Raw genomic sequence first — 26,917 nt, 5'->3', positions numbered from 1 at the left:
AAGATTCCTCTGTTTCTGGCATTAACAGTTGGTACCTCTAAATAAGCAGATATCTTGCTTTTAGAAGGTCGCTTTTATTGCTCTTCTTGCCAACAGCATTATTAACTATTTTTTAAGGTTCATTTCTTTCTTGCCTTTAGCTTGGAGTGCTTTGTTTATGAAATTCTTTTCACTGCTTTTGTCTTTCTACAGGAAATAATATAACATCTATGTCCCTCTATGTTCCGTCTTAGTATCAAATAATGCTACATGTAAGACTCAAGCAAAAAAGGAACCTGACTAATGCAGGTGATAATGAGATCACTTTATCTCAAGAGAATTGTCTTGTCTAGAATATGAGCCTAAGTTTATGTGGCATCTTCTCATTGTACTGCATGACTGATATCATTCCTCCTTCACCTGTTACCTCAACAGTAGTAACATCAAAACAAAATCTCTTTATCGTCTCCTGGAAAAACCTGCAGCACACAGTAGGGTCCTGAATTAATATTTTTTAGTTAATCACCTGCAGTTAATGGTCATCCTTGCCAGCCTGGCACTGAAGGTCTCTATATTTTGGTCCCAATCTAGAAGATACCTGCTCTAGCTTAAATTGGACCAATCCTGTCTCCCAAATATACCTTTCCATGGTGCCATATTTGTTTTGCTATTCCTAATAACTCCACAGCAAAATCCATCAGTAGACATACCACCTGCTCACACTTTCAGCTCTAGTTCAAATACCATGCCCTCCATGGAACCTTCTCTGATCAATCCAGAAGCTTCCTCTTACTCTTGGAAGTAGGTTCTGTGTTCATATTTCTTACAACACAGACGGCTTTGTATTTCTTTGGCTTCTATTTCCCATGAGATTTTTAACATCCACTAGGGTCATCTGGCTTGTGTGTGCTCATCATACATTCCGCACGGCCTAGCAAAATGTTTTGTGCCAAGCAGATGCTCAAAATCTAATGTTCAGTAAATGGACACTAACTGTTATATAAACAGCCAGCTTAATGGAGATCACAAGGAGTTCAGTCCCACTGCAGAACACTAGCTGCTGTAATTTGTATTCACACCCCATTTAGGTTTCAAGAAGAGAAGCCCTGAAAAGCTGTCCTTCCCTGCTAGAGGCATCAGGCTAACAAGTTCATCTGACCACATTTGCCACAGTTGGCCCTAACAGGTGTATGGAAAATACCCTGAGAAAAGATGTTTGCATATTTGAAAAATGGTGGTTCAAACGAAATGTCATTTACTAGCATGTTCACTTGTGTGCTAAAATGAGTAAGAAACTGTCTGTCATTCAGCAGGGAATGATACACACTCCGTCTTGCACTCTATGTTCTTTCTTTAAAACAACATGTAAAATTTTCGATAACTCTTGAGTGTTTAATTCAGAATAATCTGTTTCAAAAGCTACAAGTTAAAGAAATGCAGAACCTCAAAAATACGGTGTTAAGTGAAAGAAGTCAGACACAAAAGACCACATTGTGATCATGCTCACATTAAATGTCAAAAAAAGGGCAAATTTATAGAGATAGAAAGTAGATTGGTTGTTACTTGGGCTAGAAATGAGTACAGGGATTAACTGCGAGTGAGTATGAGGAATCTTACTGGAGTGATGAAAATGTTCAAAGATTAGATTATGGTGATAATTGCACAGCTTGGCAAATTTCTTAAAGGCACTGAATCATATACTTAAAAACAAATGAATCTTATATGTAAATCACACCTGAATAAGGTTGTAAAAAATGCAACAAAGGGAAGAAGATGCTACAGTGACAACTATGAATATAGTTGAGTCAGACAAAGTAGCCCCTGCTAAGCTCCAATAGAACAATAAACCTGAAGTCATTATACTTCAGTAAAAAGTGAGAGAAAGGCCGGGCGCGGTGGCTCACACCTATAATTCCAGCACTTCGGGAGGCTGTGGCGGGCAGATCACAAGGTCAAGAGATCAAGACCATCCTGGCCAACATAGTGAAACCCCATCTCTACTAAAAAATACAAAAATTAGCTGGGCATGGTGGTGTGCGCCTACAGTCCCAGCTACCCAGGAGGCTGAGGCAGGAGAATACCCGGGAGGGAGAGGTTGCAGGAAGCCGAAATTGCGCCACTGCATTCCAGCCTAGCAACAGTGAGACTCCGGCTCAAAAAAAAAAAAAAAAAAAGAAAAGTGAGAGAAAGCCACTTTTTGTAAATGCTGTAACATCTGTGGTTGACCTTTACAAGTATTTGCAGTACATTAAAATTCATTAACTACATATTCGTTCAATCTAGCTCTAGAAGCATCTTTTACTATCTGCAAAACAAATGGCAGATACAAAAGGCAGAACCCTTTTAAAGAACAAATGCATACTCTTTAAGGAACTCAATCCAACAATTTACTAGTTTCTGTAACATTTGGTCATTTACTATCAACTGAATGTTAGTTTTTATTTCATGGAGACAAAAACTATGACCTTTAGTTCACAATATTTGCAACACAAACATTAATTCAAGAGAAAGTCTAAGACATTAGCACTGTATTTACTTCTTGAAGAAGGCACTGTCATACTCCCCAATGAAACAATATAAAATGTAAATTCAACATAAATCACCTCAGTTAAATTTCATAGCATAAAATGTGATACTCGCTAAATCTCCTTCTTTTTTTATGAGATAGGAGTCTTGCTCTGTCACCCAGGCTGGAGTGCAGTGGCACAATCTCAGCTCACTGCAACCTCTACCTCCTGGGTCAAGCATTTCTCCTGTCTCAGCCTCCCGAGTAGCTAGGATTACAGGTGCTAGCCACCACACCCAGCTAATTTTTGTATTTTTGGTAGAGATGGGGTTTCACCATGTTGGCCAGGTTGGCCTCGAACTCGTGACCTCAGGAGATCTGCCTGCCTTGGCCTCCCAAAGTGCTGGGATTACAGGTGTCAGTCACTGTGCCCAGCCCAAATCTCCTTCTTTAATGAAGTCTAATCACAACTATGCACTCAACCAAGATTTATAAAACTTTCTACAAGCCAGGCACTCTGTGTGATACTGAGTAAAATTAACTCCTTACCCTCAAAAGGAGCTCACAGTCTAGGTAGTAACACACAATATTATGTAACAAATACTCACTGCCAAAGGAATACCAAGGAGTCACCTATCTCCATATTTGTCAAATTAGATGACTACCTGGTTAGGCAGGGTCTTCCAGAATAATTTGAGATTTGCCAAGTAGCACACACAAGGTACAAAACAGACTGTATAATTAAAGATTTCACATTATTTGAAATTGTTTGACTGCTTGTTAAACCAAAACAATTTCAACAAGCATAAGTTTTTAGATTAAAAAATAAAAAAAAAAAAAAAAAAAAAAAGGAGGTGTTTTCGTTTGGGGAAGGCAGGGGTGCTAGGGTGGATGTTTCAAACTCTGGTATTGTGCTTCCTTTTTTGTGGGGGTGGGGGGAATCCAAGCAAACAGTGGGTTACCTCGAACCACCTCTTCCACAGACTCAGTGGTGGTGGTGGTGGTGGTGGCGATGCTGGTGGTTCTCTCCGTGGCTTCTTCGTAGGGTTCCTCAGCCTCTTCCTCTACCTCATCACCATCCTCGTCGTCCTCATCATCATCGGCTTCTTCTTCTTCCACCTCAGCCACTTCTTCCTCCTCTGTCACTTCTACCACTTTGTCTTCACTGTAAGGGCAAACACAAACAACAGAAAAAGTCGATCAAACAACTTTCAAGAAAGGAAAAGAAGATTGTCAATAAGGAACTTTGGCAATTTGAGAAGAAACACACACAAAACTTAAAGCCAGCAGGTCTAAGTATAAATCCCAGCTCAGCGGGTCTGCAAAAATTTTTTTATCCTTGAGTACAGTTCTTAGTTTCTGCAGCTGTTAAAAGTGGATACCATGAGTCTAACCATAGGACATTCTGAAAAAGGCAAAATTACGGAGACAATAAAAAGATCAGTGGTTGCCAGGGGGGTGGGGGGAAAGGGATGAGTAGCTGGATTACAGAGGATTTTTAGGAACTACTCTACATGATACTGTCATAAGCAGTAATAGATACATGGCATTATGCATTTGTCAAAACCAACAGACTATACAACACAAAAAGCCACCTCTAATGATAACAGGAACACTGGTTAATAATAATGTATCAATATTGGTTCAAATGTACCATCCTAAGGCAAAATGTTAACTAAGGGAAATTCTGGGTGAGTGGGGAGGTGAGAGGTAGAGAGAACTCTTTGTACTTTCTGCTCAGTCTTTCTAAACCTAAAACTGTTCTGAAAAATGTAATCCATTATAAAAAAAGTGCGGGGGAGAGGGGAGATACCAAAACTGAGTTTGTTGTATGATGGGAATGACTTCTCATAGTGTGCACATAAGAACAGCAAAGCACTGCACGCTAGCAGATACTCAGTATGTGCCAGTGGAAACTGGTTTAAAAACTGCAATTCAGAGTTTAAACTGGACATGGAAGTAGAAGATGAAAATGGCTTAAGTGTAAATCTGTAATGTCCTGTAGTCAGGGATGCCTGCTGAAACTATTTAGTTGCGCACCCTACACTTGCTAATTGCTATGTTTTGTAAAATACCAAATATTTCAGTGGTTCTCAACTTTCAGTGAGCATCAGAATCACCTGCAAGGCTTTACTGAAACACAGGTCACCCGCTGAGAGTGGTGGCTCATGCATGTGATCCCAGCACTGTGGGAGGCTGAGGTGGGAAGACAGCTTGAGGCCAGGAGCTCGAGACCAGCCTGGGTCACACAGTGAGACCTTGTCTTTCCAAAAAATTAAAATTAAAAAAAAAAAAAAAAAAAGCCAGGCATGGTGGTGTGCACCTGTAGTCCCAGCTACTCAGAAGGCTGAGGTGGGGGGATTGCTTGAGCCCAGGAGTTTGAGGCTGCTGTGAGCTATGAATGCATCACTGCATTCCAGCCAGGGAGACAAAGACATAGTCCCTTTAAAAACAAACAAACAGATAAACAAAAACCAACACAGATCCAGGTACCAGGCAGTTTCTAACGCAGCTCCAGAGTTTCTGAATCATGGAGCCTTGGTGGGGCCTGAGAATTTGCATTTCAAATCTCCAGGTGACACTGATGCTGGTGGTCAGGGGACAATGTTCTGAGATCCACTGTAATATGCTGAGAATAACGGCAAGAGATAACAAGTAACTCACAGTGAACGTGGGAAGAAGATCAGAAGTAATATTTATGGTATTAAACAGCTACAGGCTGATGCATCGTGGTGTGTAAAAAAAATCAGCAAATTTGAATGGCAAAAGAAGGGCATGTCTCGAACAAAATTTAAAAGGCCTGTTAGGAAATCCTTGTGGAAATCATGTACCTGCCAAGGCAGGGATAGTTGAGAGCACTTGAAAGAAGATAAATGAAGATAAGAACAGGAAGTATCAAACAGTAAAAGCCACCTAGCCGAACTAGAGGAATGGATGTCCTTGATCAGATTACAAAACCAATATGGGACAAAAATCTAGATGTGGCAGGGGGTTTCGACCTTTCCAGGGCAGGGTGTCTATCTGTCAAAACCAACAGACTACATTCTGGTTGCCACAGGTCTATTTGAGAAGTACCATAGTAATAGAATTAAAGGCTGCCATGCCCACATTGAAATGTCCCCAGAAGAAAAAAAAAAAAAAGAGAGAGAGAGAGATACAAAGGAGAAGGAAATTCTACCACAGAGCTCATTCTGGCCTACAAGAAGCAGCTCATCATTGGGAAAAGCGATAGGAACCCCGGGCGTTTGTAAGCAGCCACGTGAAGCCTTGGACTGGTAGTGAGAGTACAGCATTAGGTAGGAAATCAGATTCCAAACATTTGAGACAAGCAACACTATGATTCCATGATCTATGAAAACAGAAAGGAAGACTCCTCCACAGCCCTGAAAGGCTTTCAAAGTCTGACAGGACCGTCACAAGTAGTTTTGCTGAGTGAAAGGGAAAGACACATAGAGATGAATCTGTCAATGGCAGGAATTCTCTGACTAACTCAACATTTAAAGCTTGTGTTACACAAGTTGTATAAAGATGTGTATGACCCCCATGGAACACCTGACTGTGATTACATAGGATGCAAGAATAGTGTAAAGGGCATTTATAAAGTCTCTAAAAAAAGGAAAAGGTGTATGATCCCCAAGTGGAATGCCTGTCTAACTCTGATTAAATATGATGCAAGGATATTAAGTAAAGACATCCAAAGAAGTTGAAAGCATGTGGCTAAAGAATAAAAAGAAACTGAGTAGAATAATTTATTAATAGCAACTTATTCCTATGTTAATAAATGAAGTATCAATGCAGAGAAAACCCTAATCAGTTACTGTAACATTTTCACAATACCAGGAAGAAACAGGTGAAAGATGACCTGATGCACGTCATCGGTGAATTTACGGTGTTTGAGATCTATTATTTATTCAATCAAATCATGGGCACTCATCTGTTTTCCAATTTAAGTGGAAAATTCAGGGAAAGTCAGGAAGAAAAAATCAAACCAGTATTCTCTTTAAATCATGAAGTATATACATGATCTTGAACCATGATTGGAATGACAATGTCCAAGTGTATGATCCAGAGTTAGGACAGCACCGCGTGTCCAGGTGGGATGGTGAAAACATGACCCTGGGTATCCCCAGGTTCCTCTTGCAGGCTTCTCTGTTATTACTTGGATGTGGCTCTTAAAGCTCTCAATAGAAACCATGTTTGTAAAAACAGCTGTTTAGTGTGATCTGCATTCTGGTATGTGTCTAGCCATGAAAAAGAGTGAATTATAGGCCCATCATCCATCACTGCATCTGCCTGAGCAATTTACTGGCATAATAACCAGGAACAGAGACACGTAATAGTTCAACTGGCTAAAGAATTAAATTACTTGGCCTAAGAGAACTCAGGTCCAAGTTCTTATTACCATAGCTTTGACTTCTGGAATTAAATTTAGACGTCCATGAATTCAATTACTCATTTGGACACTATTTAAAACAAGAGCACATGGTTTTGTTAGAATAATGCTGCATTTTCCCAAAGAATGCCAAACACGACATCACAACTTTTGATTGCAGTTTTCATGAATAGCTAGAAACACAGAAGGGAAAAAGAATGACTTTTCCGCCACTTCTTCAAATGCCAGACTGTTGTCCTGTGGACTTGTTTTGAAAAGCTGATCACAGTTTAAGAAGTTGCAGGGAAGGAGGAGTTTATGGAAATATGAAGCTGAGCATCATAAAACAATTTCCTTACAAACACTCAAATAACAACTCATAATAAAATAAACACTTGGGAACACAGTGGAATATTCATTTGCAGACTTTAATGGCTATCAGTTTACAGTGGGTGGCTTTTACAGCTTTTAAACACCAACAAGAAACACTTCTACGGAATGAGGGAACCATCTGAAAATGCTAACCATCCCTGGAGTTTCTGAATTTAATAAGGTCAAAGGGACATTACCACGAGGAAGTAAATCACTGGTGATAAAATTTTATGTGTCAGCATGTGAGATTTTACTTGGGTGAAGGATAAAGGACATCACAAAGGTGACTCTTCTGTTTCTAAATAAAAGCTGACCTTGATACAATTCCACGTGCAGATGCTGCCTGATAGTCCCGTTAGAGAGTGAAAGATTCATACACCAATTTTCATTTCTGTTTATTAAAGTCATGCCCAAAAAGTCACCATTTATATTTTCTAAAAAAGCCATATGACATTCTAGAGATGGCAAAATTATGGAGACAGTAGAAGGTCAGTGGCTTGGAAAGGTTAAAGGCAAGAGAGGGCCGAGCCAGCGGATTTGGGGGCTAGTAAAAGTACACTGTGTGACACTAGAATGGTGGGTACATGTCATTATACAGTTGTCCAAACTCACAGAATAAACAATGATGAGAGAATTTTAATGTAAACCGTGGACTTTGGGTGATAATGATGGTGTCAATGCAGGTTCACTAATTGTCACAAATCGCTCTAAGGGGTAGGCTGATAATGGGAGAGGCTGCGCATGTGCATGAACAGGGAGTACGCGGGAGAATCTCTGTACCTTCTGCCCAATTTTGCCATGAACCTAAAACTGCTCTAAAATAATAAAGTCTGTATTCATTCTTTCACAGTCTTTGTTTAGACTGATTTTTCTCTTCTTGCTATAGATAAACAAGGAGGAAATGACAGAAAGAGTTCTGATTCCCATGGTGATGTGAATGTGGACAATCATGAGATCTAAACTACCGCACTGACGAAGAAAGAGGGAAGGCAACCAATGTTGGTTCCGGAAATGCAACCAACGAGGGAAGACTCAATAGGACAGGGTTCAGATTCTTCCTCTATGGTTATGAGAATAGGAAAAAAGAGCCTACAGGCTCCTAGAGAGGAAATACAGCCTTTTTTAAAAAGAAGATAAACAGATGATTCTCCTTCTCTCTGACTCAGTTCTCCATACTGCCAGAGTCTAACATAGAAGGTATAAATGGCTGGGTAAGTCAGTTTGTCCCAAAGGAAAGCAGCTTCTGAAATTACTGCTATTAAATTAGGAAAATGTTTCAGGGGAAGGAGGGCAAAGTAAGAAAAAGCCAGTACTGCTCCCACACAAAGGCACTGTTAGAAGCGAAACGCAAGGGGACACATCGCCTAATTCAAAAACAAGCAAACTCCAGGCTAATAGAACTCAGGAGAGAAGGCCAGTTACTGGCAGGCGTCAGGAGAGAGGATCCAGGGCCTAGCAATGCTCTGTGTTCTGGTCTGGATGCTGGCTATCTAGTTGTGTTATTTAAAATTATGCATAGTTGTATTACCTGTTATGTGTACTTCTCTCTAAATAAATCAGTAAAAAGGTTGAAAAGGGTTACCTGACACTTGCAGCTAAAGGCATTTCTTGCAGAGGGTTCAGAAGCCCACCTGGGGCCCTGAGTTTAAGGCCTCCAGCTTTAGGAAGATAACCACACAACTGGGCTACCAATAATTCATAACTCAGGCCAGAGGTGGTGGCTCACGTCTGTAATTCCAGCATGGTGAGGGGCCCAGGCAGGTGGATCACTTGGGGACAGGAGTTCGAGACCAGCCTGGCCAACATGGTGAAACCCTGTCTCTACTAAAAATACAAACAATTAGCTGGGCATGGGGGTAGACGCCTGTAATCCCAGCTACTCAGGAGGCTGAGGCACAAGAAGCACTTGAAGTCGGGAGGCAGAAGCTGCAGTGAGCCAAAATCACGCCACTGCACTACAGCCTCGATGACAGAGTGAAACTCTGCCTCAAATAAATAAATAAATAAATAAATTCATGACTCAGCTGATTAAGAATGAGCTATAAATCACAACCTTGATCTGAAATTAGGTTGTATCATCATTCTTACACATTTAATGAATACTTATTCTGGGTAACAGAATCCACACTAACTGCTATATGAGTAATAGACATACTGCAGATTAAATGCTTCAGAAATTCAAAAGAGAACTGATTGCTGTGAGCCGGAGGCATCAGAGCTGGTTTAGTGATAGGTGACCGTGTAGATGAGTCAGGAATATCCATATAATGCATAAGCAGAATAACAAGTAAATAAAATATAATGAAATTTTACACAGGCACTGAGTTTTCAGAGTGAGGAAGGCTAAACTGCAGAGACAAGGGTATTCAGGTATTTTTTTCTTTAGCCAACGGAAAAATATTTGAGTTGAAAGGGACACATACAGATTGATGATACTGAGCAAAAAAGTGGCAATGCATTCATTCATTTGTCCATTGAATCATTCCATTGAGCACCTCTCCAAGCCAACCACTAGCCATTCAATCAACAATATTCACTGTGCTTTACCAAGTGCCAGTTCTATTCCAGGCACTGAGGCTACACAAGTGAAGATAAAGCACTCAATTTCTTGTGATCTATTAGTGGAGGAGGTGTAACATGAGCAAGGAAAAAAAATTATGCAAAAGTACTATAGAGAAAGGAAATGGGAGGAATTGCTAATGAATGACTATAACAGATGTGTGCGGGAGATGGGTAGCATTTCAAACAGGGTGGTCAGGGAAGGGCTCCACAGAAGAGCCATGTGAACTGAAGCAAAGAATGCTCAAGTCGGGCACTGCATGGATGGTTAAGGCAGAGGTAAGAGCAAGTGCAAAGACCTAGGCATGAGGAAGAGCTTAGCATATTCATCAAAGGCAACAACAAAGGAGCCGGGCCAGGTGGCTCACGCCTGTAATCCCAGCACTTTGGGAGGCCGAGACGAGGTCAAGAGTTCGAGATCATCCTGGCCAACATGGCGAAATCCCGTCTTCACTAAAAATACAAAAATTAGTCGGGTGTGGTGGCGCACCTTACAGTCCCAGCTACTTGGGAGGCTGAGGCAGATGAAGCACTTGAACTCAGGAGGCGGAGGCTGCAGTGAGCCAGATGGCACCACTGCAGTCTAGCGTGGCGACAGAGCAAGACTCCATCTCAAAAACAATAACAACAACAACAACAACAACAAAGGGCCAGTGAGCTTAGGAAGGAGTAGATGAGGGAGGAAATATAAGATCTGGTGGTGGAGACAGACAGGCATAGTGTTACCTAGTAAGGTTACATTTCTTTTTTTTGTTTTATAAGATGAAATCTTGCTCTGTTGCCAGGCTGGCGTGCAGTGGTGCAATCTCGGCTCACCGCAACCTCTGCCTCCTGGGTTCAAATCATTCTCCTGCCTCAGCCCCCTGAGTAGCTGGGACTACAGCAGCGTACCACTACACCCAGCTAATTGTTTTGTGTTTTTAGTAGAGATGGAGTTTCACCATGTTGGCCAGGATGGTCTCGATCTCTTGACCTAGGATCCACCCGCTTCAGCCTCCCAAAGTGCTGGGATACAGACGTGAGCCACTGCGCCCAGCAAGGTTATATTTCTTATAGCAACTGGAACGATTCAATGAGATTTAAGTTGCAATGATGTCTCTGGCTGCTGGGCACAGAGTGGACTCTAGGGAAAACATGAGTGGAGGCTGGACACTGGGCCAGGAGCTAGGGATACACTGGAAAGCAAGGGTAGCTCACAAGGCAAGTAGCCAAAGGGACAGACACTGACCTCAGCACCTATATAAATGTAAAATTATTGCCCTAGTAACAATTACATATGGTTAGGAGACCCCAAAGAGTGGGCGCTAACCAGACTCCAGGTGTCCAGTGAGGCACGGCTGAAATGTGACCCAAAGAAGGTCCAAAGTGAATAAAGTCCAGGGTCTAAAGATAACTCTCTCCCAGGCAGAGTGGGTAGAGCATGTGCAAAGGCCCAGTGATGGAGGGAGGGAAGCCTGAGCACCTGAAAGGAAATCAGCAGACAAAAACAGAAAGAGGGGTCCAAGAATGGCAACTCAGCACTGGCACAGAGCAGGTGTTGGCAAACTGCAGCCTACAACTTGTTCTTGTACATCCTGTGAGCTAAGGATGGGCTTTGGATTTTTTAAAGAATTACACAAGGAAAAGAAAGGGGAAAAAGGACAGCAATATGTGACAGAGACTGTATGTGACCTGTAAAGCCCAAATGAGGACTGTAAAATTGACTGTTTAAAGTCAAACCAACTTCTCTTAATACAGGCTCATGTAAACCTTGCTCTGCTTATGTCAGTGAATTACTAAAAAAAAAATTACTGAAACAAGCAAAGAGATCTGAGAAACACTAAAGCCAAGCCTTTGTGCAAACTAGCAGTTCCTGGGTAAATCATTTAAAAGACAATCTCTCTTTACTCTGCTATCTCAGTACACACTTAGGGTAAGATGAATATTCTAGCAATAGAGCAACAATCTAAACAATATCCCTACGAAATGATTTAAGATGAATCCAAGGGTTGGACAGTTTACAGGAAAGCTGGTACAGCTTCTCAGCAAGTCAGTGTCAGGATATAAAAAGGGCTATTCTGAATCCTAAGAATTAAGGATGTAAGATCCTGGCCCTGGTGCAGGATAGGATGTGATATGCAGAGCCTATGAAGGACCTTTCTGAAACTCAGCAGGAATCTGAATACAGACATGGTATCCAATGCTATTAAAAGTTATGTTAATTTTGTGGGTGAGATGGTATCATCTGAACTCTGTGGAAAAATGTTCTTAGATTTTAGAGACATATGCCGACGTCTTAAATATGCTTGCTGTTTGAACTTTTCTTTAAAATATTTCAGCATCATTAAAAAGTACGTTTAAAGGGGGAAAATGATATTCTGGCAAGACTTAAATTTGGAATATAATTATAGTAAAAGGCTAAATTGCTTTTTTAAAGACTATCTTGGAGGCAAGAAAAGCCATATATAATGAAAAGCAGATTATTGTCCTGACAGCTTTATGAACCAACTAGAACTAAGAAGAAGCACCCAAGGTGATAAAAAGTTTTGGAGTCATTTTAAATTCTTGATATGTGAAGTAAAAGTCTGGCTAATCAGAGGCTAGGCCGGGAAACTGTGAATGAGCAAATTCCTCATGTCCAAAGATTTGGCTGCTACTAAGGATGAGTGATCCATATGTATTACGGGTGGAGAGTTGGAAGTATATGACCTTTGGCTCTCTAAGAAATATTTGAGTTCCAGGATCTGCTCCAGAGTCTAGGGCTGCAGGGAGTAAAGCAGACGAAACTCCCTGCCTTCCTGAGCATTTACATTCTACAGAGAGGGAAAGACAGAAGAAAACCAAAGCAACCATGTTATTTACACCAGCACATTACAAGGTGACAAGCGTTACGGAGAAGATGAACGCAGCAAAGCTAGGGTGTAGTCTGGGGCTGGTAGTTAGCCGGGCTGTTGGAATTTCTACAGAAGGTAGTAAGAGAGATGCCCTGAAAAGATGTCAATGAAACAAAACCTGGGTCCCTGGCATCCCCTTCCACTGTGCCTATGCACATGGGAACTAATCTACAGCTATAGATGGTCTGTGTACAAAATGGCTACAAAGCATCCCAGGAAAGTCGCAAAGCAAGAGAAAAGCCTGACCCTTTTCTTTTGGGGGCATTTCGTGAAGACCTAGTCCTTTGAAAGAAGAGAGAAGCTACATGTTCTTGGGCTTAGCCCCTCTTTTTTGTGAAAAAATAAGTGGTTCTGTTAGGGAAGTATATCAGTCTGTTTTCACGCCGCTGATAAAGACATACCGAGACTGGGAAAAAAAAGGTTTAGCTGGACGCACCGTTCCACATGGCTGGGGAGGCCTCAGAATCATGGCAGGAGGCAAAAGGCACTTCTTACATGGTGGCAGAAACAGAAAAATGAGGAAGAAGCAAAACTGGAAACCCCTGAGAAACCAGGAGATCTCGTGAGACTTACTCACTATCACGAGAACAGCACGGGAAAGACCGGCCCCCATGATTCAATTACCTCCGCCTGGGTCCGTCCCACAACATGTGGGAATTCTGGGAGATACAATTCACGTTGATATCTGAAGGAGGACACAGCCAAACCATATCAGGAAGCAAAAACAACAAACGCTGCTCCTCCTTCTAGCACACTCCCCAGAATGCACCCATACCTTGTTCTGCCCCAGATTCCTAAGTGGAGTCCCACTCCTAAGAGAAAACAGACACATCTGCACCACTGATCCTCGGTGGCAGAATATGCCAGTTATCTGTCCGGGAGAAGAAGCCATGTGGCTCAGGCTACAGGATTTACAGCCCAAGGCCTTCCTTGCTTCTGTGCTTGAAGTAAGTGGAAAAGTGCTTTAAATTGTATCATAAAGGTAAAGATGATGTAGCTTCTTGGGTTAGCCAGAACATTTAGGGAAGGCACGTTCTGGAGAGATAAGACTTCTAGTTCATTTTCTATTAGTGAGCTAACATTTTCCTCTTCCAACAAGCCCACCTTCTTGCCTTGGTAAATATTAAGTATATTTTTTTAAAGCATCTGTGGTTGCTTGGCATCATCCGAGAAATCGGTAGGGTCAAATATCAAATAGACACTCCCAGAGCAATGCCACAAATGTACAAGGGACGAGGCTATGAAATTTGTGATTCTTTTCCTTTCTCAAGGAAAGACTGTACTTAAATATGCTCCAGTTAATTGAATGTTCTAGTTATGTGGATCCTAAAGAGAAGGTCTAATGTGGTGATTAATGATGACTTTCCAGAGCTCAACCACATGGGTTTCATTCTCGGTGCTGCCACCTGCCAGCTCAGATGTGACTATGAACGAGTCACTTACCGTGCTATGACTTGGTTTCCTCATCTTTAAATGGGATGGAAACAGTAACCAACTCAGGGGATGTTGTGAACAGCCAATGTAAACAACACACTTGGAACAGCATCCAATAAGAGCTAAATATTATGCCTATTTGCTGTTTTTAACTATAGCTTAAATGTATATTTATGACATATTTTTTTCTTTTTATTACTATTAGGTTTTGCAAATAGTATAAATAAAAAATATCATTTGTTTTTCATATATGATGTTTTTCTTGGGGTTTATTATTTTTGAAAAAAAAATCTAATTAAGAGCTATCCTTTACTGGGTGCTATGTCTAGTAAGATTCTAATTGCTGACCACAGGCTCAGAGTCTGGCAGAGACAGACATATAAGCAAGCATAAAACAGTGTTTTCAGTGATGTGCATATTAACAATAATGGGTTGAACAAAGAATGCTCATTGGTGGAGTTTGGGAGGGACAGACTGAAGAATAATCTGTTGAAGAGGTAACAGGTAAACTGGGAAATGATGAATGAATAGAAATCTATTAAGAGGGTAGCAAAAAGGACATTGTAGAAACAGAGAATAGCACCTGTAACAGATGAAGAGTTAAACGGTTTGGCTGTGTCCCCATTCAAATCTCATCTTGAATTGTAATGCCCCTAATCCCCAAGTGTCTAGACAGAGACCCGATGGGATGTGACTGGATCATGGGAGTGGTTTCTCCATGCTGTTCTGTGACAGTGAGGGCATTCTCAGGAGACCTGATGGTTTTATAAGGGGCTCTTCCCATTCTGTTCCTCACTCTTCTCTCTCCTGCCGCCTTGTTAAGAAAGATGTGTTTGCTTCCCCTTCTGCCATGATTATAAATTTCCTGAGGCCTCTTTGGCCATGCAGAACTGTGAATCAATTAAACCTCTTTTCTTTATAAATTACCCAGTCTTGGGTATTTTGTTATAGCAGTGTGAAAATGGACTAATACAAAGAGTGCAGCAGGAATTGCCAACACTCAGTATGATGGAGGCAGGACTGTTGGAGGGGAGCTGACTGTAGCTGCAGCTCTGCTCTATTATGAAGCCTGTTTCACAAGCTGAGGAGTCTGGACCATCATCTACTAGTGATGCAGAGCCTGGTAAAAAAGCTTGAAGCAAGAGTGGCAAGATAGTTGTACTGCAACAAGCACAAGCTGGCAGAAGCATGGAGGACAGACAGGTGGAGGAGTGACAGGTGGGATGTGAAGGAGATGCTCATGAAGCCTACCAAGAACTTGGATAAAATAACAGCACAGAAGTGGTGACTCTGGGGATGAAGGGAGTGAGTGACAGGAGGAATCTGATGCTGTGAGTTGAAGATAGTTTCTAATGGTAATAGATGATACAGCAGGAGTTAAGAAATACTTTGATCATGGTAGATTTGAGATTCTCTAAGACCCTGCTGGAGAGGCATACAGTAGACAGCTGGAAACAAAGACAAAAAAGAACAAAAAATCTGAGCCACTAATACACAGGCACTGCTTTTCATTTTCCATTAAATAAAAAGAGCTGCACTTTTGTTGTTTTTTAAACTAAAGAGCTGCCATTCCTGAAAGACCACAGATAATAGACCAGATGCCCACTCACTTTCTGAATGGATAATATGTCCCACTGTGAGACCATCATTCAAATAGAAACAAAATCTAGCCTTCTGAAGTCTAACTACATCATTCCTCCTCCTTCCTTCCCCCCTCCCTCACAATCATAATTCAAGACTATTTTCCAATTCGGAGATCTATGTGAGAATTTTAAACATGTTCCTGATTAGTCTCCCTAATCAATAGAAAATATCTTCTATTATCAATAATAATATCAATCAATAATAGAAGATATTTTCTATTATTGATTAGGGAGACTAATCGGGAACAATGTTTAAAATAGTGTATGAAAAGCCATTCACTCAACAAATGCTAGCATGGTTGCTAGGTGCCTGGCATTCTGCTGGATCTGAGGCTCTAAGAGGGAAAAAGATAGGCTCCTTGTCCTCAGAGAGCTTACATTCTTTAGGGGGAGGAATGACAATGAACCAATAAAACACTAAAATGTGATTCATTTCAGAATGGAAGTAAATGGGCTGCTAACATTGAGAATAATGAAGAAGGGGTCTTTTCTTCAGAAAAGAACGATCAGGGCCAGGCATGGTGGCTAATGCCTATAATTCCAACAATTTGGGAAACTGAGGCGGGAGGAATGTTTGAGCTCAGGAGTTTGAGACAAGCCTAGGCAACAAAGTGAGACCTTGTCTCTACTAAAAATAAAAAAAAAAATTAGCCAGGTGCGGCAGTACATGCCTGTAGTCCCAGCTACCCAGGAGGCTGAGGCAGGAGGATCTCTAGAGCCAGGGAGGTCAAGGCTGTAGTGAGCCATGATCATGCCACTGCACTCCAGCCTAAGTGACAGAGCAGGACCTTGTCTCCAAAAAACAGAATGGTCAAGGGGAAGATGATCATTCTGGGAAGATGGCAGAAAAATTGAGGCTGAAGGTGGGACCTTGGAAGATCTACTACAGACAATAAGATCAGTCAGCCCTGAGGACGGCAAGCTGAGTGTATTGACTTGTGTGACATTGAGCAGGAGGGAGTGGGTGAGAAAGAGGCACGGGGTGATACTGGAGAGGTATGGAGGAGCTGGGTCAAATACACTAATAACTGTAAGGGATATACGCGTTCAAACGAGGCCCTGACACAAACTACTTGTTCGTTAGTTGTGATCCGTTATTATCCTCAGCACACCCAAGCAAGGCTCCACTGTTTTCTCTCTGTGCACTTGGTTTCTAAGCATACTGGAAAGCCATGAATGCAACTGAAATTGGGGAGTTCTAGGATCCGCTTTATGTAAATAAATACTCTACATCCTGGCTGCTGTACAGAGAATGGCTTAGTGTGGGAGAGGAAAGGAGTGCATGAGTTGGGGAGAGATAATGAAAGCAGAGATTAGTAGGATACTGAAAGAACTCCAGCAAGAAACAATGCGAGTTTAGGCGAGGACTGTACTGGAAAAGATGAAGAGAGGTGGATAAATCCAGAACTGACAGGATTTGCAGAAGAGACAATGATGAGTTCCAGGTTCTTAGTAGTAATCCCTAGGAGGGGGAATAGGACCATTACTGAGAGAGAACAGCTTTGAGAAACCACACTGGGGAGTGGGTAGCAGGGGAATTAAGAAGTCTCTTCTGGACATGTTAGGATTCATATGCCTACGAAATAACTAGGTAGAGTCTGGGCTAGAGAAATAAACCTTGGCTTAGTCTACTTATAACTGGTATTTAAAGTCAAGGGCATGGATTACAGCAATCACGAAGAAAGAGCCAGAAAGAAAAATACTATAATAATTGGACAGAGATAACCAAGGTCAGGAATTTAATGGATGAAATTTCAAAACAAAACAAAAACAGCCAAGACAGGATAGTTAAAACAACAAAGGCAGGGGCAGGGGGATAGCATGGGAGGTGGGAACTCCTAAAGCCTGCATAAATAATGTGCAGGGATACAATTCAAGATTAGATTTGGGTCGGGAAGAAAAAAACAAAAAGAATGTGCAGGCTGGAAACGATAGTGACAGTGAAGTTACAGAAGAAAAAGGGCTTCTGAGAAATGGCAAAGGTAGTCAATTCTAAGAATTTACTAATCTTAAGGTGATTCATAGAAAAAGTCCTGTCCTATAAATGTCTGGAATCTTGAGCCCAGAGATACCTGGGCCTGTCTGCACTGGTATTCTACCGGGCAGATGAAGGGGTCAGGAGGAGCAGTACTGTCTTACTTTCCTGTCAACTAATACTGATGACAGAGCAAAAGCATCATGCACTTTAGGAGTCATGCCCATAGCCAAAGACTGCAGATATCCTAAATGCGGTATCTGAGACACAGAGATGAGACATACATAGCCAAGTTACTAATGTGCATGTTGGGTAAGAATATTTCCAAATGGAAGGAAGTTAGAAAAGCTCTGTTCTAGTACAGCCACTTTGAGGACAGTATGGAGGTTCCCCAAAAAACTAAAAATACAACTACCATATGATCCAGCAATCCCACTACTGGGCATTTATCTAAAGGAATGGAAATCAGTATATTAACGAGATATCTGCACTCCCACATTTACTTCAGCACTATTCACAATAGCCAAGGTATAGAATACCTAGGTGTCCAAAGAGACTCCTGGATGAAGAAAATGTGTGGGGGGGTGTGTGTGTGTGTGAGCGCGCGCACGCACATAATAATGCACATGAGTGAAATATTATTAAGCCACAAAAAATAAAATCCTGTCATTTGAAGCAACATGGATGGAACAGGAGGACATATGTGAAGTGAAATAAGCCAAAAACAGAAAGTTAAACGCCCATGCTCTCACTCACACGCAGAAGCTAGAAAATGTTGATTTTATAGAAGTAGAAAGTAGAACAGAGGCTGATGGAGGCTGGGAGGGGTAGGGGAAACCGAGGATAGAGAGAGATTTGTTAAAGGATGCCAAGTTACAGCTAGGTAAAAGGAGTAAGTTCTAGTGCTCTACAGCACTGTAGGATGACTACAGTTAACGATAATATATGATATAATCTCAAATGGCTAGAAGCAGGATATTGAATGTTGCCAACACAAAGAAATGACAAATGTCTGAGATGAATATGCTAATTAGTCTGATCTGATCACTATGTACCCTGTAAATGTGTATAATTATGACACGTCAATTTTTAAAAATACAAATTTTTAAAAAGCTAACTTTTGTCTGGGCATGGTGGCTCACAACCGTAATCCTATCACTTTCGGAGTGTGAGGCAGGCAGATCACGAGATCAGGAGTTCAAGGCCTGGGCAACATGGTGAAACCCCATCTCTACAAAAAATACAAAAATCAGCTGGGCATGGTGGCGGGAGCCTGTAATCCCAGCTACTCAGGAGGCTGAGGCAGGAGAATCGCTTGAACCCAGGAGGCAGAGGTTGAATGAGCTGAGACTGCACCATTGCACTCCAGCCTGGGCACGACAGAGCGAGACTCCCATCTCAAAAAGTAAAAATAAAAATAAAAAAGCTACCTTTTAATGAATGGTCTATGATTAAATGTCGCTGGTATGTTTTGACACCAATGAGTTATACCTGAGGTCAAACCATAACTGGACGAGGCACCTAGGATGCTGTAGCTGTGGTCTCAGCATCCTGTTCCACTGCAATTAGTGCCACCATCATTATATTACATTAAATGCAATATTGCTATCCTGTGACTACCTTGTAAACACATTTTCATAAAACCAAAGTGCTTCATTACCACTTCTGATATGTGTATGACTCCTTGGCTCCAATTTTCCTATAATAGTAGCTATAAAATGATCTTGAAAACCACTTGAGGCTAACCAATTGACATTCAAATGATGTATAATGGGAAACAAATGAATAATAGATGCTAGGAGGTAAAAAGATCAAACCTTTGACATATCTTCCCTTACTTATTAGTAGAGTTTAAGACACAATAATTCTTCTAAAACCATTTCGAAAATACAATTTAAATATAAAATTGAAGGTCCTAAAATACGTATACAAGTTTTAAAGTAGAATGACTTTGCTATTTGAATACCCATTTAAATTTCTATTTCAAATGTCCAAAAGAGCCCAAATCAATTCTATCTTCATTTTTATAGCAGTTTTCTAATCATAAGAAGTCATACTTTCTAGAATTTTTTGCTTTCCTAAAATAAAAAGACTCCTACATATTTAAATCCATGAAATAAGAATTATCATTACTTGATTACTACCAAAATTTATTTTAATGATGTTCTCAACCTCATCTAGGACAGAAAGTGCTTAAGAAGCCATTATGTATTATTAGTGATTATAATGATTACGAGACCTACAATAATTTAAAAATAACTAATTAAGAAGGGAGTGTGTTATAATAGCCATGATTATCAAACCTGAGGTGGGAGATTAGTCACTGAGCCCCAAGGAAAGTCTTTGTATTCGACAATGTAAGATGATGGGTAGGGAAGGGATTTGACTATCACCCCGGCTGGGTGTCCTGACTCACACCTGTAATCCCAGCACTTTGGGAGGCCGAGGAGGGCAGATAACTTGAGGTCAGGAGTTCGAGACCAGCCTGGACAACATAGTGAAATCCCGTCTCTACTAAAAATGCAAAAATTAGCTGGTCATGGTTGTAGGTGCCTGTAATCCCAGATACTCGGGAGGCTGAGGTAGGAAAATTGCTTAAACCCAGGAGACAAAGGTTGCAGTGAGCCGAGATTGCGCCACTGCACTCCAGCATGGGCAACAGGGCGAGACTGTCAAAAAAGAAAAGAAGGAAGGAAGGAAGGAGGGAGGGAGGGAGGGAGGGAGGGAGGGAGGGAGAAACAGAGAGAGAGAGAGAGAGAAATTCACCCCATTGTGGCCAGCTCCTCTCCCCTCTACAATTCCAATCTATACATTATAAACAAGTCCACTGTACACTGTACCAGTTTGATATGCATTCACATCGATTAGTAGTTTTGGAAGCAAATATGATGATACATATTATTGCAATTTTCCCCATGTTTGAGGTAAAGAAATAGGCTCAAAAAGATTACATATGAGAGTAAAGCACATTTTAAACCTTTGAAGATATTTTTCAAGCAAAGATCATCCTATTTAGTTACAAATCTTTTCTTTCCTTGACTACTTGGATGCATCTGTTATGCCTGATTTCTGTTTCCACCCAATGTCTTTTTATGCAGGTTAGCTGCAATCACCACAAATGCAATATGTCATGATGTCATTCATCTCTTTTCCAGTTTGTTGGCGAACATGTATTAACATTTTAGTATCCAACTACATTAATCTCATGACTGCTAGCATTGAAACAATTGACAAAAAGATGAAAGCAAACCCTTACTGCCCAGTTTGACAATAAGTGACAGCTGTTCACATAGGCTGGCAATTAGGAAGCAAAACATTTTGGAAGACCAAATTTGACCAACAGCAAACCATGGTCTCAAATGCAAAATAAAACTTCAGTTATATGCTACACTGAGATAATTACGATAGCAAATTATTTATACTGCATAAATTACTCGATCTAAATAAAGTGGTGCTCTGCTATAAACATTATTTTCAAATAATTTCAAATATTAAACTATGCTTTTGAATATCCCTAGGCAAATCTTTTCCAAAATTACACATTCCTAAAACAATGAGCCAATCTAGTCATGTATAGCCTACTACATGCTCAACATTCACTTCTCTTTAAAACAACTTACATGACAAAACTAACTACAACAGTGAACATCCATCAATTGCACCTGCAAACGTCTCATAACAAAATCAGATGATCTGTGTGTCCCTTACTTATTCATTAAATTGATAAAAAACAGAAAATAAAATGTAGCTCTGAAGGAACCACTTAATTTTTAAATTTGCTCAATTACAAAACATTTGTTTATATAAAATATGTAAAACAAGTATTGCTATATTAAAATAATAATGCATATTAAATACCATAAATAACTTGAATACTTTACAAAATCAGTTTGACCTACTGTATTTACAGGGTGAGTGATCCTTATCCAAACTGCCTGGGACCAGAGGCGTTTCAGATTTCTGATTTTTTTTTTTTTAATTTTGGGTTATTTCCATATATATAATGATATACTTGGGAAATGGGACCCAAGTCTAAATATAAAATTCATTTGTTTCACAAATACCTTATACACAAGCCTGAAGGCAATTTTATACAACATTCTAAATAATTTTTGTTTCAGAAAGGAAGTTTGTACACATTGAGCACATAAGGTCAGGTAATTTTCTACTTTAGTTGTCATGTCAGTGCTAAAAACAGTTTGGATTTTAGGGCATTTCAGATTTTAGATTAGGGATGCTCAACTTGTATTTCACAGTACTATAACATGTCTTTAAAGATGTTGTACATTCTTGGCTGGGCGTGGTGGCTCACGCCCGTAATCCCAGCACTTTGGGAGGCCGAGGCAGGCGGATCACTTGAGGTCAGGAGTTCGAGACTAGCCTAACCAACATGGTGAAACCTCGTCTCTACTAAAAATGCAAAAATTAGCAGGGCATGGTGATGGGCACCTGTAATCTCCGCGACTGGGGAGGCTGAGCCAGGAGAATCACTACTGGGGGGGGCAGAGGTTGCAGTGAGCCGAGATTGCACCACTGCACTCCAGCTTAGGTAACAGAGTGAGACTTTGTCTCAAAAAAAAAAAAAAAATTAGCTGGGCTTGGAGATGGGCACCTGTAATCCCAGCTAGTTGGGAGACTGAGGCAGAAGTACTGCTTGAACCCGGAAGGAGAGTTTGCAGTGAGCTGAGATTGCACCACTGCACTCCAGCCTGGGCGACAGAATGAGACTCCGTCTCTAAATAAATAAAAATATTGTACATTCTAAAGCTTAAGCTAATGAAGATTGTTTTCCCAACATCTTAGTCCATTCAGAAATATATATTAAAAATGCACATGATCATGGCTTCAGCTAAGTGGCATTAGTTCACCACCTACAACTTTACATTTAAACACCGGGGATATTGCAAACTTTCCTTTGTAAACTAAAAGTGTTGCTATGTAGACAGGGAGTCCAAAAAGGGAAGCTAGTTAGCTCCCACTTGGGAAAGATTTTGTTCACTCTCTACCTCTACTCAAAGAAACTAGTTTTGAACATCTCTAAATTATTTTCTTAATAATTGCCTTCCTTCCGAAACAAACATGGACTTATAATTTTGCTGAGCTCCTGCGGTAAGTAATTGGTACTAGTTTAAGCCACATAGCTCCAAGTAAAGCCAACAGTTCTTGGTTTGATATGCTAATATGTGGATTTTGAGGCCACAGTAAAATTAATTACCTAATTAAAGGGTTACTTTTCCATGTCACAATGGAGAATCCTATCTAAATTAGGGGTTTTACACTGAAGATACAAATATGCAGATGTTGTTTTCAACAAAAAATTAATGTTTGGGGGAACTACTGCCAGAAACCAGTTAAAATCATAAGAATCTGTATTTTCTTCCTCTTTTCCTACTATCCAGTAGGCCAGGGAATTTGGACAGTTTAATCAAAAGATATTAGGGGGAGGAAAAGACTCCACGCATCAGAAGCTTGGAATCCTTAGTACTGAATAATCCAGAGCTCCAAATAACTCCTACAAATGAATTGTATAGTATTTCTCATTCAGCAATATCCTGTTACTGGGCAGCCTGTGCCATCAGGTCTCAGTAAGCACAGTCTCACTGCCAGATGCAGCTCAGATGATGTAGCTCAGATGGCAGCAACCCAAGCCCTGCTCTGCAGAGGCATCTCCTCTTCCAGCCATCACCTGCTTGGAAGCAAAAACAAACCCCACTGGTTTGGCCACACATCTGTAATCTGCTTAAGGCTATAAAAGTGTTTTGCTTTTCTTCTTGACACACATGCAGTCCAAGTTTATTAAATACAGAAATCGAGCATTTCTAATAAGACCTCAGAACTGGCAGCCAGTTCCCTCAAGAGAAAATGCAAGCGTCTGCTATTCTCCTATTCGTCATTTTCGAATGAGTTCTTTTATTTCAGTATATCAGAAAGCCTCACACAGGCCTGGAAGCTGCCAGCCCAGCATTATGACAGTTGCTTCTCAAAGCCATGAGCCATTTAATTAAATCCACTCTTACTTGACTCATCCACTGGCAAAGATTTAAAGCTTTATCTTTTGTATGATTCACTTTGCAGCCCTCTAAAGTTTTTAGATTTTTTTCTTTGAGCATAATATCACTTTATTAAAATGCAATGCAGAAAGGCAGCTGAAAGATTATATATTTGGAAAAATTTAACTCCAGAGATACAAATAAAAACATATATAGTCAAATAGAGCCTCTCTTTCTTTCTCATCTGATTTTAAAGACAAAGTACTGACCTATGAATAGACATATATTCTCATGACAGCCTCAGTTGATCATCAGGTAACGCTATGAATGTTTCTTCATCACTAGCTAAGTGGAAGATAGTATGTGCATAATTTACTACATGACTGAATGACAAGTTTTCACTAACTACAAATAATGTATTCATGAAATGCACCATCTATAATACCATCTGGTTATTATTCTCTGAGAAAAGTTCTCAGAGCACAATTACCACAATTAAATTGGCTTTTGACTAGATGTAGCACTGTGCCACCTACAAATGGAGCCCAAACAAGAGTCTTTTATGATGACTGCATTGATGATTGTTACCAAGACTTCACCCCTTGGCCTGGCGTGGTGGCTCATGCCTGTAATCCCAACACTTTGGGAGGCACAGGTGGGAGGATCACTTGAGGCCAGGAGTTTGAGAACAGCCTGGGCAACACAGCAAGACCCCTGTCTCTACAAAACAAACAAATAAAAATAAATTCGATAGACATGGTGGCATGTGCTTGTAGTCTTAGCTATTCAGGAGACTGAGGCAGGAGGATCACTTGAGCCCAGGAGTTCAAGGTTACACTGGTCCATGATCACAATACTGCACTCCAGCTTGTGTGACAGAGCAAGAACCTGTCTCATTTAAAAAAAAAAAAAAAGCACTTTAATATAGCATCTGGAACATACCAAATGCTCAAGAGGTTTAGTGCCCTTCATCATACCAGAGAAAAAACGTGACATTTTGTACCTCTGTATGCTGAGATAAAGTTTGTTTTTGAGTTGGAAATATTTCATACTTCATCTTTTCTTATTCTTACAATTTTCCTTTATTTGTAATGTAGCCATCCCTCTTCTGCCCTTGGAACAATGAAACATGGGACCAACCATGCTGTGTTACTAATTAGACTCCTGATGCAATTTTACTTAATGATTGCATGTCTACAATGATGTTTCTTAGTTTTTCTTTCTCTCTCACTTTTTTGTTTTTGAGACAGATTCTTGCTCTGTCACCCAGGCTGGAGTGCAGTGGTGCAATCTCGGCTCACTGCAACCTCTGCCTCCTAGTTTCAAGCATTTTCCTCCCTCAGCCTCCCGAGTAGCTGAGATTACAGGCGCATGCCACCACACCTGGCTATTTTGTATTTTTAGTAGAGACAAGGTTTTTTTTTTTTTTTTTAAAGCCGGAGAGAAAGCTTATAAAAAGCTTTAGAGCAGGAACAAAAGTAAATAAAGTCCACTTGGAAAAGGACCAGGCAGGTGACTTGAGAGCATGTGTGCGGTTGGACCTTTGACTTGGGGTTTATCCATTGGCATACTGCCAGGGGGTTGCATCCCTTCTACCCTGATTCTTCCCTTGGGGTGGGCTGTCCACATGCGCTGTGAGCTGCCAGCCCTTGGGAGGGACAACACGCGCAGTGTGTGTTTACTGGAGTTGAGCACATGCTCACTTGAGGTGTTCTTATCTTACCAAACGTTTCTAGAGGAAAATCATATACAAAATAAACTCTGCCATTTTCTCATACTGTTCATGCTTGAGCCCGCTCCCCCAACTTCTGAGATCATATCAGGCAGCTGCTGATCACCAGTTTTAGTTTTTTTTCTATCTATTGGGAGATTGCCTTTCCTTTAGAGACGAGGTTTTACCATGTTGACCAAGCCGGTCTCAAACTCCTGACATCAAGAAATCCGCCCACCTCGGCATCCCAAAGTGCTGGGATTACAGGCATGAGCCACTGCGTCCAGCCTAGCTTTTTACCAATTAGTTTCAGTGACATATATTAACCTTAAGTTAACATGACTATGTGGGTGTTATGTGTTTGACGTGAATGCCAATGTGATTCAACTCAAATATTTGTTGAACACCTAACTACCTAACTTACAGAAAATTGCGCCAAGTATTTTCATATATCAGGTTGTACAGGCCTCAAAATAAATATAAACTCTTAGTAAGTGGGATAGGCTATTAACCTTTAGAATACCATCAGGGTCCTTTGGACAACATTTTACCTTTTGAGTTTCTTTCTGAGCACTTCTAAGTACTTGTGGGGATTGATATTTCTTACTTTTATCCTTTCTTAGAGAAAAAGAAAATTTTAATTGAGTAAAACTCATTCTAGCTTGTACTTAACCAAGTGCACTGAAACTTTCTATATATCTAAGATATATTTATGAATCTTGATCTTTTTCCTATATTTTGTTCCAAATATTTTATCATCCCAAGAATTATTTCATCATTAACCATCAACTATTTCGAACTATGCTAAAGACGACCAAATAATATGAATATGAAAGATTGATAGAATTGACTAAAAGATGATGCCATAGGGAAATTACCACATTTTTATTGCTGTGTTCCCAAAGTACTGCATCATCTTTCAAGATGGTTTGAAAGAAGTCTGAATAGTCCCAGCTACTTGGGCTGCTGAGTAGGAGGATCACTCGAGCCCAGGAGTTTGCAGCTGCAGTGCACCATGGTCACACCAGTGAGTGGCCACTGCATTCAAATCTCGGCAACAGAGTGAGGGCCCATCTCCAAAAAAAACATGATAGGCCAGGCGTGGTGGCTCACGCCTGTAATCCCAACACTTTGGGAGGCCGAGGCAGGCGGATCACGAGGTAAAGAGATCAAGACTACCCTGGCCAGCATGGTGGAACCACATCTCTACTAAAAACAACAAAAAATTAGATGGGTGTGGTGGCATGCACCTGTAGTCCCAGCTACTCGGAAGGCTGAGGCAGGAGAATTGCTTGAATCCAGGAGGCAGATATTGCAAAGTGCTGAGATCATGCCATTGCACTCCATCCTGGTGACAGAGAGAGACTCCATCTCAAAAAATAAAAATTAAAAAAAAACTAAATAAAAAGCATAATAACAAGAAGTCTGGAGACTTTCACTAAATATATTCGAAAATAATTCTCCACATATTGGCAAACAGCAAAAACTGACAGAAGGAGACAT

General features: G+C 40.7%; 1 protein-coding gene and 1 long non-coding RNA gene across 9 annotated transcripts in view; one reads left to right on the top strand and one right to left on the bottom strand.

The window, feature by feature from the left end:
• The window catches only part of APP (amyloid beta precursor protein), a 279,992-nt gene that overhangs the window by 127,242 nt on the left and 125,833 nt on the right, over positions 1-26,917 (bottom strand). For all 8 annotated transcript variants that reach the window (XM_032277112.1, XM_032277105.1, XM_032277108.1 and 5 more), the window contains exon 6: positions 3,448-3,650. In XM_032277112.1, the coding sequence (XP_032133003.1) occupies positions 3,448-3,650 (203 nt within the window). The remainder of the gene's footprint in view (positions 1-3,447; positions 3,651-26,917) is intronic.
• On the top strand, positions 1,278-26,537 carry LOC116550925. Its single transcript, XR_004268624.1, has 3 exons — positions 1,278-1,344; positions 22,355-22,360; positions 26,509-26,537. It is a non-coding gene; the product is annotated as an uncharacterized LOC116550925 (long non-coding RNA).

Source organism: Sapajus apella, unplaced genomic scaffold, assembly GCF_009761245.1.
Source record: "Sapajus apella isolate SASKATOON/1434 unplaced genomic scaffold, GSC_monkey_1.0 scaffold8, whole genome shotgun sequence".
Classification (NCBI taxonomy): Eukaryota; Metazoa; Chordata; class Mammalia; order Primates; family Cebidae; genus Sapajus; species Sapajus apella.
This window is presented reverse-complemented; position numbering and strand designations above follow the sequence as displayed.